The sequence below is a fragment of the Rhinoderma darwinii genome, chromosome 3 (assembly GCF_050947455.1).
Source record: "Rhinoderma darwinii isolate aRhiDar2 chromosome 3, aRhiDar2.hap1, whole genome shotgun sequence".
NCBI lineage: Eukaryota > Metazoa > Chordata > Amphibia > Anura > Rhinodermatidae > Rhinoderma > Rhinoderma darwinii.
Window position 1 is genome coordinate 163,539,922 of NC_134689.1, and position 15,542 is coordinate 163,555,463.

At 40.9% G+C, this 15,542-nt stretch overlaps 1 protein-coding gene across 1 annotated transcript in view; it reads left to right on the forward strand.

Moving 5' to 3' along the window:
* Nucleotides 1-15,542, forward strand: part of ZDHHC17 (zDHHC palmitoyltransferase 17) — a 115,225-nt gene that overhangs the window by 60,198 nt on the left and 39,485 nt on the right. Inside the window, exons 7-8 of the mRNA XM_075856997.1 lie at nt 4,116-4,278; nt 5,795-5,920. Coding sequence (XP_075713112.1) covers nt 4,116-4,278; nt 5,795-5,920 — 289 coding nt within the window. The remainder of the gene's footprint in view (nt 1-4,115; nt 4,279-5,794; nt 5,921-15,542) is intronic.

Sequence of the window (15,542 nt, forward strand, 5' to 3'; positions counted from 1 at the left end):
ACCGTAAATTTGAATATATTACATGTCTATAGTAGGGTAATTTGGTCAGGGCTAGCGTTACGACAATGATTGGCGGGGGGGGGAGCGTTTTTTTGGGGTGGGTATTTTATGTGTATTTTTTTTTTTTTTTTTGCACTTTACTTTTTTATTACTATGATCTGTCCCTCAAAGGTCAAAAAAAGACCTTTGGGGGACTTGATATATTTATTTTTCTTTCTTTTCCACTGTAACTGGAGTTGCACAGCAGCCCCAGTTACAGGGGAAATCAGCCCTCTCATAGTGACGATTGTCACTAATAGGGCTCTGCTGGGTCTAGTAAGACCCAGCAGCAGTCTGCCACTAATGGCACCCGGCGACCATGTGACCAGTTACATGAACACCCGCATCAATAGACAGCGGCCGCTGCCTCTATTCCTATATACAGCGTTCATTGAGCGCTGTGTAAAAGAAGTCGGAGAAGACCGAAGCAGCGAGAGCTGCTTCTATCTTCTCCTCAGGGTCCCCGGCAGTCACTGACGGCCGGAGACCCGACATTCAGCTGCCCGTTCGCTCGGGCAGCAAGTTAAAACCTGCACCGTAAATAGTTCATGGCGCGGGTTTTAAGGACCCTGACCGCAGGCCGTAAATACACAGCCAGCGGTCGGGAACCAGTTAATACGATGTTGGGTGTAATAAATCAATGCTTTATCACTAAAAGAGGCTATTAGCTGTTTTTTAAACTGATAACCCATCCTGTCGATCGGTCATCAGTATATGATCGGCGGGGGTCTGACATGCTGTCCCTACACTGATCAGTTGCCACCGGGTGCCGCAAGCTATGCAGGGTCTGTGCTGGAAGTAGATGGCTCTGACCACTGTATAGTGGCCGTACTGCAGCTCTGCTCCTAGTGGTTGGAGCCATCTGCTTCCGGCACACGGAGGCAGCCGGGCCAGCTGATCGGGTCAGGGTATCGGACTTCCACAGATCATATACTGATGACCTATCGATGGGATAGGTCATCTGTATAAAAAAAAGCCCCCAGCCTGGACAACCCCTTTTAAGTTAACCACATAAATGACATGACCGTACCAAACAAAGCCTTACTATGCCAGAAACGGCATCATCCATATGAATGGACTTCTTTTATTAGCAACGTATATAGAAGTATAATAAGTAATTCCATATAGATACTGCATTTATTGAGAATTGGGTCTTTCTAAGTTCTGTAAGTTGGTGGTGAGGTGGTTTCTCCATGGATCGTACTTTTTTCTTTTTTTTTTCTAGCATATCCCACAGATGCTCAATTGGATTGAGATCTGGGGAATTTGGAGGCCAAGTCAACACCTTGACACTTTGTCATGTTCCTCAAACTATTCCTGAACAATTTTTGCAGTGTGGCAGGGTGTATTCTGCTGAAAAAAGCCACTGCCTTTAGGGAACACCATTACCATGAAGGGGTGTACTCGGTCTGCAACAATGTTTAGGTAGTTGGTATGTTTCAAAGTAACATTCACATGAATGCCAGGACCTAAGGTTTCCCACCAGAACACTGCCCAGTACTTCACACTGCCTCTGCCAGTTTGCCTTTTTCCAAAGGTGCATATTCGCGCCATCTTTTCCCCCAGGTAAGTGATGCACGTGCGCCTGGCCATCCACATGATGTAAAAGAAAATGTGATTCATCAGACCAGGCCGCTTTCTTCCATATTCCCATGATAAAGTTCTAATGCTCAAGTGCCCATTGTAGGTCCTTTCGGTGGTGGCCAAGGATCAGCATACATACTCTGGGCGATCTGCAGCTACGCAGCCCCAAACGCATCAAGCAGCAATTCATTGTATTCTGACACCTTTCTGTTCTAGCCAGCGTTCGGTATTTCAGCAATTTGTGCTATGGTAGCTCTTCTTCTGTGGGATGGGACCAACTGGACTAGCCTTTGCTCCCATGATCTAGTCGCCAGTTCAGCTTTTATCTTTCTTTGGACAATTTTTGTTAGGTACTAACATAACATACCAGGAACACCCCACAAAGATCTGCCGTTTGGAGATGATCTGACGCATTCCTCTAGTCAGGTTGCTCAGATCCTTACACTTGCCCATTTTTTTTCTAATTCCAACACATCAACAACTGACTGTTCACTTGCTGCCTAGTCTATCACACCTCTTGACAGGTGCCATTGTCATGAGATAATCAATGTTGTTCACTTCTCCTGTCAGTGATTTTAATGTTATGGCTGATCGGTATATACACATTGTGTGGCCACTTTATTGCAGTAGTGTGTTGGACCTCCTTTGGCCTTCAGAACCGCAGCAATTTTTTGTGGCATATATTTCAATAGATGTTGAAGTCGTTCTGCAGGAAAGGATAGCTTCTCGCAGTTGCCGCTTAAGTGTCCTTCTGCCTTACGGTAAACAGCTGCCATAAAGGGATGAACTTGGTCAGCCACAATGCCTAGGTAAGCGCTACTGTTCTTATGTCAATCCACAGGTATCAGGGGACCCAGGGTGTGCCAAGAAAACATTCCCCACACCATTACTCAACCTCCATCAGCCTGAATTGTTAAAACCTGACAACGAAGGGTTAATAGATTTATGCTGCTTGTGCCAAATTCTGACTCATCAGCTTAGGGCTACAGAAACCTAAATTCATCTGACCAGGCGATGTTTTTCCATTGCTTAATGATTAATTTTTTGCCCGCTGGAGCTTACTTTTTTGTTTCCCTTAGACCGCAATGGCCCTCAAACTGGTCGTCTATTGTTCAATCCCATCTGTGTTAGGCCGGATTCAGACTAACGTGAGCGTTTAGCGCGCCCACAAAACGCTGCGTTTTGCGCGCGTGGCAGCAGCGTGTCAGCTCCGTGTGTCCTGTTCATATGGATGCGCGGCTGCGTGCTTTTCGCGCAGCCGCCATCATTATGACACTCCGTTTGGATGTTTGTAAACAGAAAAGCACTGTTTTACGCAGCGGACTAACGGTGCGCAAAAAACACGGACTGTCTGCACTGCTCCATAGACTTGTATTGGTCTGCGCGAGCCGCGTGAAAACCACGCGGGCTGCACGGACGCAAATCACGTTCGTGTGAATCCGGCCTTAAAGAGAACCTTTCACCTCCCCATACATGTGCAGCTGAGTGCATCATGTAATGGGGAGGGCTGCACAAACCCTGGGGCACTTAACTTTTTTTTTGTTTCTACCTACCTCCGTTATTTAGATATCGGTGCCGTTATATTTGGCGCCCGATAATTAAATAACCTCCTGAACAGTCAACGGGGCGTGTACTGGCAAGGGGGCGTGTTACTCTGGCTGTGACACTGTCCAATCAGATATGGACAGTGCCACAGCATGAAAGAGTGTGTGCGATTGCAGTCTTTTCACCTGAATAGGCAAGGGGCACTGTCCATATCTGATTGGACAGTGTCACAGCCAGAGTAACACGCCCCCTTGCCAGTACACGCCCCATTGACTGTTCAGGGGGTTATTTAAATATCGGGCAGCCAAATATAACGGCACCGATATCTAAATAACGGAGGTAGGTAGAAAAAAAAAAAAAGGTAAAGTGCCCCAGGGTTTGTGCAGCCCTCCCCATTACATGCTGCATTCAGCTGCACCTGTATGGGGAGGTGAAAGGTTCTCTTTAAGGAACGCCAAGTTGTGCGTTTGGATAGTTGGAGCGCTAGCGTTGTTTGGTTACAATTTGCTTGACTGTGCACTACCTGTTCATCAGAACAATTCTTGACATCCTCCTCTGACTCCTAACATCGACAATTTTTTGACATCCACAGGATTTCCTTTTGCTGGATGTTTTTCCTTGATCACCCCGTTCTGTTAACTCTCGATACCGTTGCGTGTGAGAACCCACAAGGATGGCAGTTATTTTTTTTTTTTGTTTTTTTTAAATACTGGACCTGGCTCGTCTAGCACCGATGACCATGCCTTGTTCAAAGTCACTTAGATCGTGTGATTTTCCATTTCACATTTGACTTAAATGGGGATAAGCTGCAATACCAGACATAATTTGTACAAGTGTAGGGAGGTTTCTGTAAAAGGTTATAACCAACCTAAATAGGAATGCTTCAATGTCTACAGCATCAATATATGGGTTTTTGTATGTTAAGTCATTTTGTTTGGTTTTTATAGTGTGGACCCTACAAGACTGCTCCTCACGTTTAATGTATCTGTTAATCTTGGCGACAAATATCACAAGAACACTGCATTACACTGGGCTGTTTTGGCTGGAAATACTACAGTCATTAGTTTGCTCCTTGACGCCGGTGCCAATGTCGATGCACAGAATATAAAGGTAAAATGACTTAATGTATGTTAAAGGGGTTTTTCTACAATGGACATTTTTCACCTATCCACATGATAAATGCATGATCACTGAGGTCCCCATCACTGGGACACAACTGATCTCTAGAGTGGGGGCCCTAACCCGTGTTTCTCCTCACTGTACGATCACAGTGAGGAGGTTTTTGAATGGAGCGGCTGTCGTACATGTGCACTGACACTTTATTTCATATCAATCGGGCTGACTGAATCAGCCGAGTGCTACACTTGGATGTCTCCGTCAGCTCTATAGACATTTAATAGTGGCAATGCACATTCTCACCGGCCACTCCATACAAAATCCTCCCCATTACCATAGTGCAGTGAGGAGGAACTGGTGTAGGGACACCGGTTCTAGAGATCAATGGTGGGCGCAGTGGTCGGGCCCCCAGCGATCATACATTTATCACCTATCCTGTGGATAGGTGATAAATGTTCATTGTGAAAAATTGTATTTTACATCCCTAGGCTTTCATATACTTTCTCTTGTATAATGAAATAATTTTTTTTTTTTTTTGTCTTTGTGTTTATAAGCACAATTAAAAAATAAAATACAAATTAGACTTTCTGTCGAAAAAGATGATTACGTTTCACACTTATTTGTTGCAGATTTTTAGTGCCCATTCCCCACCGAAAATCTGCAACAATTTACAGGATAATGCATGTTGATGGTGTTGTTTAAAATCCCATCCACACGTATCGGATAAAACTCCGCACAGAATTTAGGGCATGCTACGGATTTTCAAACCTGCAGCATGTCCATTCTGCTGTATATTAGAAATGGACTTTACTCTTTGCAATGCAAAGGGTGAAAACAGCTGCAAAATCCTCTTGTGTTTATAGTGCTGTGGATTTGCATTCGATTTGCGACCAATTCCGTGGGAAAAAATTCCCCACGTGAATTTACCCTTGTGCCTATAGAATAGGATTCTCAGTGATATGATTTGGGCCTGTTTATAAATTTATTATCAGACTAAAGTACATTTATCACTCCAGCATTACAGTAACCCTTTAATAACGGGTTACCTTAAATGGGTACAACATATGTACAATAAGTCTGCGTTCCTGGGAATTGATCCTTGCTGCAAAATGTCATGTCAGTCAGCTGTCACAGCTTTATGTGACCTCCTAGGACCTAGCTAATAATGGAGCTTCACTGGACAGAGTCGTAGTTTTGCCACTTGGAGCTTTTAATTTCTGCTAAAAGCAGAAAAAAATAGTATAGCTTTGATATATGTTTCTATTTCTCTAGTTCTATGAAATTGTGACCGCATTTCCGTATATATACTTTTATTGATCTAATGGGCATCAGAATTCAGATCAGGGCAAATAGTATTTCTGTTTTTCATCTCCAAGGTCCACAGTCCTACATTTCCATGTCTAAGCACTACTTTCATTTGTTGGTATCCTGACATGAAATACGGCTAGGCAGTTGTCAAAATGTGTGTTGGGAAATGTTATGTTTTCTTACTTTACATGTATTCCAACAGGGAGAATCACCGCTTGATCTAGCAAAACAGAGAAAAAATGTCTGGATGATCAACCATTTACAAGAAGCGAGACAAGCCAAGGGCTATGATAATCCCTCGTTCCTGAAAAAGCTAAAGGCCGACAAGGTGAGAAAAGGCTTTGTATTAACTTGTGATAAAACCTTTGGCCTCGCAGCTCAGGCATAATAATGTTTTGCTCGGGCAGCATTGTCAATACAGGGAAAGCTGCTTATAATCTGCTCCACCGTGCTCAGTAAAAGTTACGTTTTAATGTTCTTTCTTCTTCCTGTTTTTTTTTTCTTCCTTTGGCAAATACCACTGTAAAAAAACAGGATAACGGTATTTGTAGCATCTAGGCTACATACAGCCGTAAGCTGTCACTATATGCAGATGACATAATAATTTTTCTTGAAGATTCATTCAAATATGCAATGGAAGACCTAAATAACTTTGGCAAATACACGAGCTTACTAATAAATTGGAACAAATCATCGTTTTTGTTGCCTTTCAGCATGTTCATGATCTTTGTTCCCTCTTTATCCCATTCAGGACACAGCCTTTTTTGGCCTTATGGACCATGCCAATTTATTCAAATCTGACATGTCACTATGCGGTAATGACTTTAAAATGTATCGAAACTATTCCGAGATTTTCTCGTGACGCATTGTACTTTGTCGGTGGAAAAATTAGGTCGATATATTCGGTGTTTAATTGGAAAAAAAAACACAAAAAATTTGGAGGGAATTTGCAAAAATTTGCATTTTTCTACTTTTAAATGTATTCGCTTGTAAAACCGATAGTAATACCACACAAAATAGTTACTAGTTAACATCCCCCATATGTCTAAAAAAATAATGCCAACAAAGTAAAGTCCTTTTATTTTTCTCGGATGTTACAAGGCTTATAACTTTAGCAGCAATTGCTCACATTTTCAAGAAAATTAACCAAACCTAATTTTTTTAGGAACCAGTTCAGTTCTAAAGTTGTTTTGAGGGCCCTATGTATTAAAACCTCCCATAAATCGGCTCATTTTAAAAACTGCAAACCACAAAGTTTTCAAAACCGCATTTAGAAAGTTTCTTAACCTTTTAGGCGTTTTACAGGAGTTAAAGCAAAGTAGAGGTGAAATTTACAGAATTAAGTTTTTTTTGCATAAATTAAATTATAATATATATTTTTTTTATGTAACACGGAAGGTTTTACCAGAGAAACGCAACTCAATATTTATTGCCCAGATTCTGCAGTTTTAGAAATATCCAACATGTGTCCCTAGCGTGCTACTGGACTGAAATACCGGCCTTAGAAGCAAAAGAGCACCTAGAGGATTTTGGGGCTTTCTTTTTATTAGAATACATTTTAGGCACCATGTGAGGTTTTAAGTGGTCTCGTGGTGCCAAAACAGTGGAAACACCCCTCAAAAAGACACCATTTGGCAAATTATGCCCCTCAAGGAATTTATCATGGGGTAAGGTGAGCATTTTAACCCCACAAGTATTTTTGCTGAATTTAGTGTAATTAGACTGTGAAAATGAGAAACTAAATTTCTTCCAATAAAATGTAGACATTTTTACAAGGAATATAGGAGGAAAAGCACACCAATATTTGAAAAGCAATTTCTCCCGATTATGGCAATACCCCACATGTGGTAATAAACAAGTATTACAATACACACTTTGCACTATAATATAACTTTTAAAGCTTTTACCACTACCCTTGAAACACAGCCTGCCCCCCCCTTACCCACCCCAAGGTAGGCGTGGAATCAAACTACACAAGATTACTAAAAATTGCTCTGGAATAAAATCACTACTATTGGCCCTAGAAAGACTTTTTAACGTTCCTCCAAGTGGTACTGTTATGATTTATAATAGTATAATAAAGTCTGTGAACTATATTGAATTGTATTAATTGGTGATTCCTGTTTAATGAGCCTCTGCTAATATTTTTATATATAATATCCCATTTTAGCTTCCCTACATATTTCAGGTAATTTGCCCATTTTTTTTAATACTCCTAAATTCAAATTTATCTGAATTAAACACTGACAATGTTTTATAAATATTAGATAAGGCCTTAATCCCTACTTCGTGGATGAAAAGTCTTGAATAGAAGCCATTCGTAACATCCTTATAAAGGAGCCATTTATTGTCCAAGTGGTCAAGGGCGTGTTTTAATTGAGCATAGGAGAACTTTTCCTTTGAGGTTAGATCAAAAACCACTAAAAGTTGCTCCTATGATTTAATTTTTCCCTCTTCCACTACGTCTAGTATACACCTTATTCCTTTTTGTTTTAGGAGAGGAAGCTCAGATATCCTTGAGCTGCTCTAACCATGAATTATGCCATAAAGGTGAAAATTCTATTGAAATTTTCCTTCCTAGCATTTTACCCATGAGAATCCAACAGTCATGTAGATGACGGGCTGTTGGCACAGTTGCTAGTGCGCCAGATAGTAATTGGCTGGATTCTAACAGTATTGACCTTTTGGTTTTAGACATAACCCACATCAAAAATTTGTCCTTGTTCCATTCCTTAATGTAAAGCAATTGAACTGCCAAAAAATACAGGCGGATCTCCGCAAATGCCAAACCTCCTCTTGTCTTTGGACGGCATAAAAAGTCTAATTTTATCCTAACCCTTTCCCCGCCCCTATAAGTTCGTTAAACATAATAATAATTCTTTTAAAGTGCTTATCATGGACCCCGACTGGGTATACTCAAAAAATAAACAATAATTTAGGTAATACAACTGCTTTTATCAGAATAATTCTGTCCGCTTTTGATAAAGGTAGTTTACCCCTCATTGAAGATTTAAATTCCTAGATATTTACATTTTTGAACTGGATATATCAGTTTTATTTTATCTTGTAGTATTACATTTCGTTTATCAAGGAATAACAGCGTGGATTTCGCCCAAGTAATTTCAAGACCAGAAAAAAAAAAAAGAAGGTCCAAATTTTTGCTATTACATTACAGTTTACCCTCTGGATCTTTTAGAAACAGGAGTAAGTCATCCGCGTAGAGGACAATTTTATCCTCTCTTTCCCCAGCGACAAATCCCTCAATATACCGATCTCCCCTGACTAGATTGGCCAGAGGTTCAACCGCCAAGGCAAATAACAGGGAAGAGTGAGGACAGCCTTGCCTCGTACCCCGCTTTAATAAGAAAAAACTCTGAATTTTTCCCATTGACCCGGATATTAGCTCTAGGACCGGTATATAGTAATTTAACCAATCCAATAAATAATTTGCCAAAACCCAATTTTCTCAACGCTGCCCAAAGGTATCCCCACTCCAACGAACGCTTTAACTGTGTCCAACGACCGGATGGAGCGAGGACCACCCCCAGAGTTCACCTGAATATTGCCAAAGACTCGTCGGACACTTTGCCGCAATGTTCTGCCTTGAATAAATCCGTTTTGATCCTCCTGAACTACCGTTGAAATTATTTTTGCAAATCTAATTGCCAAGACTTTTGCAGAAAGTTTTGACATCTGTATTTAACAGTGAGATTGGTCGATTTGAGTCCACTTTTTTTCTTGGCATTTTATCTGTTTTTAATATCAATATAATGTTTGCTTCTGTCCTAGTAATTCGCAATTTATCTGCCTTCATTGATGAGCACTGTGTCCTATATAGTGCCGCAAGGAACTCCTCATATTTTCTGTACAGCTCGAAGGGAAACCCATCCAAACCCGGTGCTGAATTACCCTTTGCCCCCTTTAATCCCTTAACGCTATGTGACGTAATAGTACGTCACAGGCGTTGTCCTGTTAACGCAAGCTGACGGACTATTACGTCAGCGCATTAACAGGGTACTGTATCTGCAGACCGTTTTAAAGCAGTGATAGCTTAAAGCGATCACTGCTTAAAGGCCAGGACCGGAGCTAGGCTCCGATCTGGCCGATTAACCCCTTAGATGCAGCGCTGAAAAGCGAGCACTGCATCTATGGTGTTCACAACGATGGCCTCCTGTCTGCCAAGTACGGAAGCCGCTAGGTCCCGCCCAGAGGTGGGCCTAAAAGGTGTCCGGCCGCAGTAACAAGATGGCTCAGAAGATGAGCCTGCGACAACAACTGATACCGTGCTGTAAAGGCAGGGAACGGAGCTAGCTCCGATCCCTGCAATTAACCACTTAGATGCCACGATCTAAAGCAATCGAGGCATCTTAGTGGTTTGTAGCAATCGGCATCGACACGATGTCATCTTGACGATGCCGATCGTTGCTATGGCAACCAGAGGCCTAATAATGGCCTCCCGGTCGGCCTAATAATGGCCTCCCGGTCGGCCTAATAATGGCCTCCCGGTCGGCCTAATAATGGCCTCCCTGTCGGCCATATACAATAACCTATTGGGCCCCGCCCACAGATGGGACCTAATAGGCTTGCTGTCAGTGAATGACTGACAGCTCTAATGCATTGCACTATGTGGGTAGTGCAATGCATTAAAGTAAAGATCAGAGGTGCAGGTCCTCAAGTCCCGTAGTGGGACAAAAAAAAAGTTGAATATAAGTGTAAAAAGAAAAGTTTCAAGTTCAAAACAAACACTGCCTTTTTTTTCCTATAATAAGTCTTTTATTATAGGGAAAAAATGAAAACGTTAAAAAAAGTACATATTTGGTATTACCCCTTCCGTAACGACCCAATCTATAAAACTATAATATTATTTTTCCCACACGGTGAACACCGTAAAAAAATAAAAAGCCATGCCATAATCACTATTTTTTTTTTTATCAACACCCCTCACAAAACACGGAATAAAAAGTCGTCATAAAGTCCTATGTACGCCAAAATAGTACCAATAAAAACTACAACCCGTCCCGCAATAAACAAGCCCTTACACAGTTTTTTTGACTGTAAAATAAAGTTCTGGCTCTCAGAATATCGTGACACAAAATGTGCAGTGTCCAAAAGCGGGTAAGATTGGCCACCATTTATCAGTGCGACACCGGCCACATATCTCTGAAATATTATTTCTTTACCGCATTATTATACCCTCTTATTATGCCCTGATGAGCTCTGCCCAGCTACATAGGCCCCCACATTATAAACTGAAATACCAGTAAAACCCCAAACAGAACAACTATCAAGCTAAATCTGCGCTCAAAGCCATATGGCGCTCCCTCCCTTCTGAACCCTACAGCATGCCCAAACAGCAGTTTACATACACCTATATGGCATCGCCATACCCGGGGGAACCAGCTTAGCAGTTTACGAGGTGTGTGTCTTCGGTGGCCAAATATATTGTGCACTAAAATCGCATATCAGCGGAAGATTGCAATTTTCACTTTGCACCATCCACTGCACTTTAATTACTAATTTAAAAACCGCTGTGGGGGCAAAATAATCACTACACCCCTTAAAATGCCTCAAGAGTGTAGTTTCCAAAATAGGGGTCACTACTTGGGGGTTTGTTTTACTATTTGACCTCAGCCCTGCAATTGTGGGCGAATGCTCTGAAAATAACCAAAACAGACCTCAAATGCGCATGTTGCTCTTCACTTCTGAGCTCTGTCATATGTCCAGGCAAATGTTAAATGCCTTAAGTGGTGGTGTTTCCAAAATGGGGTCACTTCTTGGGGCTTCCACTGTACTCTGGTACCTCCAGGGTTTTGCAAATGCGACGTGGCACTCAAAAACCAATCCAGCAAAATCTGCATGCCAAATAGCGCTCCTGCCTTTCTGAGCCCTGCCGTGTGTCCAAACAGCAGTTTATGACCACATATGGGGTATTGCCGTACTCTGGAGAAATTGCTTTACAAATGTTGGGGTGCTTTTTATCCTTTATCCCTTGTGAAAATTCAACTTTTTGTGGAAAAAATGTTGATATTCATTTTAACGGCCTAATTCCAATAAATTCTGCAAAAGACCAGTGGGGTCTAAATGCCTACTATACCTATAGATAGATTCCTTAAGGGGTATAGTTTCCCAAATGGGGTCACTTTTGGGGGGTTCCTACTGTTTTGGTCTCGCAGGCACTTTGCAAGCGTGACATGGTACCCGAAACAATTCCAGCTAAATTTGAGCTCCAAATGGTGATCCTTCCCTTTTGACCTCTGCCATGTGTCCAAACAGTTTATGACCACTTACGGGGTATTGCCATAATGGAGAGAAATTGGCTTTCAAATGCTAGGGTGCTTTTTCTCCTTTATGCCTTGTAAAAATTTAAAATGTCGACATTTTATTAGAAAAAAATTTAGATTTTCATTTTCACGGCCTAATTCCACTAAAGTCAGCAAAAAACTTGTGTGGTCAAAATGCTCACTATACCCCTCAATAAATTTCTTGAGGGGTGTAGTTTCCCTAATGGGGTCACTTTTGGGAGGTTTCCACTGATTTGTTCCCTCAGCGGCTTTGCTAATGCGACATGGCACCCGAAAACCATTGCAGTGAAACTTGAGCCCAAAAAGCCAAATGGTTCTCCTTCCTTTCTGAGACCTGCCTTGTGTCCAAACAGCAGTTTATCACCACATATGGGGTATTGCTGTAATCGGGAGAAATTTGCTTTTCAAATTTTTCAGGTTTTTTTTCTCCTTTATGCCTTGTAAAAATGGAACATTTCTACGTGTTATTGGAAAAAAAATTAGATTTTCATTTTCACGGCTTCATTCCACTAAATTCAGCAAAAACCTGTGGGGTCAAAATGTTCACTATACCCCTTGATCAATTCCTTAAGGGGGTGTAGTTTGCCAAATGGTGTATCTTTTGTTCGTGATTCCACTGTTTTGGCATCACAAGACCTCTTTTTATTCGAATATATTTTAGGCACCATGTCCGGTTTGAAGAAGGCCCCAAAGTCCTCTAGTTGCTCCTTTTGCTTCTGAGGCCGGTGTTTCGGTGAATTAGCACCCTAGGGCCACATGTGGGATGTTTCTAAAAACTGCAGAATCCGGGCAATAAATATTGAGTTGCGTTTCTCTGGTAAAGCCTTCTGTGTTAGGGTATGTTCACACGGCCTATTTACGGACGTAATTCGGGCGTTTTTGCCCCGAATTACGTCTGAAAATAGCGCCTCAATAGCGCTGACAAACATCTGCCCATTGAAAGCAATGGGCAGACGTTTGTCTGTTCACACGAGGCGTATATTTACGCGCCGCTGTCAAATGACGGCGCGTAACTAGACGCCCGCGTCAAAGAAGTGACCTGTCACTTCTTTGGCCGTAATTGGAGCCGTTCTTCATTCACTCCAATGAATAGCAGCGCCAATTACGGCCGTAATTGACGCGGCGTTCAAGCGCCTGCACATGCCGGTACGGCTGAAATTACGGGGATGTTTTCAGGCTGAAACATCCCCGTAATTTCAGCCGTTACGGACGCCCTCGTGTGAACATACCCTTACAGAAAGAAAAGGATTAAAAATGAATTTCTGCAAAAAAAACATATATTTGTAAATTTCATCCCTACTTTGCTGTAATTCTTGTGAAACACCTAAAGGGTTAATAAACCTTCTAAATGCTCTTTTGAATACTTTGAGGGGTTCAGTTTTTAAAATGGGGTGATTTCTGGGGATTTTCATGTATGGGCCCCTCAAAACCACTTCAAAACTGAACTCGTCCCTGTAAAAATGGCCTTTTTGAAATTTTCTTGAAAATGTGAGAAATTTCTGCTAAAGTTCTAAGCCTTGTAGACCTATAGGAAATGTTAATTAGCATTTATTTTGTGTGGTATTACTATCTGTCTTAGAAGCAGATACATTTAAATTTGGAAAAATGCTAATTTTTCCAGGTTTTTTTTTGCTAAATTTTGGTGTTTTTCACAATAAAATAAAGAATCTATCGACAATTTTACCACTAACTTAAAGTATAATATGTCACGAGAAAACAGTCTCAGAATCGCTTGCATAGGTAAAAGCATTCCAAAGTTATTACCACATAAAATGACACATGTCAGATTTGAAAAATGGGGCTGCATCCTGAATGTGAAAACTAGTCCATGTCCTTAAGGGGTTAAAGTACTTGTTCTTTCTTCCAGAGTAACTGGGAGGTCTAATCGTTCCCTTTGGGTGCATGATATTTGAGCCCAGGTGATAGTCTAAATACTCCTCTAACTTTACCTCGCTATACTTTACCTCGGACTTATATAAATTTGAATAGTATTGAAAGAATTCATCTCTAATCATTGAGTCATCTCTAATTATTAAACCTGCCCGGTTCCTCAACGCTAAAACATTATTACCCTTATTTAGATTTTTAATAATGTTCATTAACATCTTATTTGGGCTACCTGCTTCACAGAAACTTTTTTCCCCTAAAAAGAACCATTTTTATTTTGAGCTTTATTTTGTCAGCATCCTTTATATTCCTTCTGGGACTTTTTCTCAGGAGGGCTTCCGTTGAGGCTTTAATATAATTTTTCCCACATTCTTCTCTTAACTTTTTATTTTTCCCCATTCAACTTTATTTTATTCACGTTTTAATTTGACAATATTCCCAAAAAGCATACCTCTAATAAACACCTTTATTGTTTCCACCCACACTATTAAGTCCGGAGCTGAGCCACAGTTAATATCTATCATACTTTTAATCTGGGCTTTTATTAAATCCAAGTTTTGTATCATCGTGAACCAATGCGGGTTAATTTTAATACTTTTTGGGAGACTAGACTTATCCTCCGATTTAAAGAACACTACAACTGGTGAATGATCCGATATACTTCTGGTGTCATATATAATTTTCCCAATAACGTAAGAAAGGAATCGCTACACGGCACCATATCAATTCGTGACCCTGTGTGGTGTGAGGCATCATAACAAGAAAAACATTGATTTTTGTGGGTTTTTAAGCCGCCAGATATCCAACAGGCCCAACTCCTCACTTACTCTGGCCAAAGGTGTTATTACCAAAATTCTAGGCTCTCTTTCAGGGTTAAACCTATCCATGGTCTCATCCGTTACACAGTTCATGTCTCCAATAACCATTACAGGACTGTCCTTTCTTTCCAACATAAATACACACAATTTCTTAAACACCACGGATAACGGAAGTGGTACATATACAAATGCTAAAATAGCTAGTGTTTCTTTTTTTAATATCCATTGAAGGAACACAAACCTTCCTTCCTCATCTATATAGTTATCAAAAATGTTGCTGTGTGAATAAGTACACGAACACCCCTAGAATACGAGATGTGTGTGTAGAATAGAATTGTGGTGCCCACCATCTATTCTCCAATCTACTAATCATCTCTTTTGTTAAGTGCGTTTCCAATAAACAAACAACTGAAGGAAAGTGAGATTTTATATACCCCATAATTGCAAATCTCTTTAATGTCTCACCCATGTCCCGAATATTCCGAACCACTATTTTCGTTCTCATCCGTAGCATTCAATATGTATAAATTGACTGTCCTGTAGGGATTCCTTAATAATGGCCCCCAGATTATACAACTTAATTCCCTTTTCCCTTGTTTTTTAAGACCTTATGGAATAGAAGACAAAATATAACCAACAAGAGTCCATTAAAGTCCATTTATGAACGAGAGGACCAATTAAACTTCAGATCTTCCCCAGCTCCCACCGTCAGAAAAAAATAAATTAGGCCGCCAACATGTTTTTGTAAAGATGATCAGGATTAGATAAATTCAGCCCTATAAAAGTCCTGAAATAATGCCCCCACCAAAGTAGATTCCCACCGTGGCAAAAAATAATGGAAGAGGAAAGGAGGGGGAAAAAAGAGACTCAAAAAGACTCCAAGGAAGGTTTCAGCCTCCTTATATAAGAGGCCATCAGTCAATCAATCAATCTTCTCAAGGCT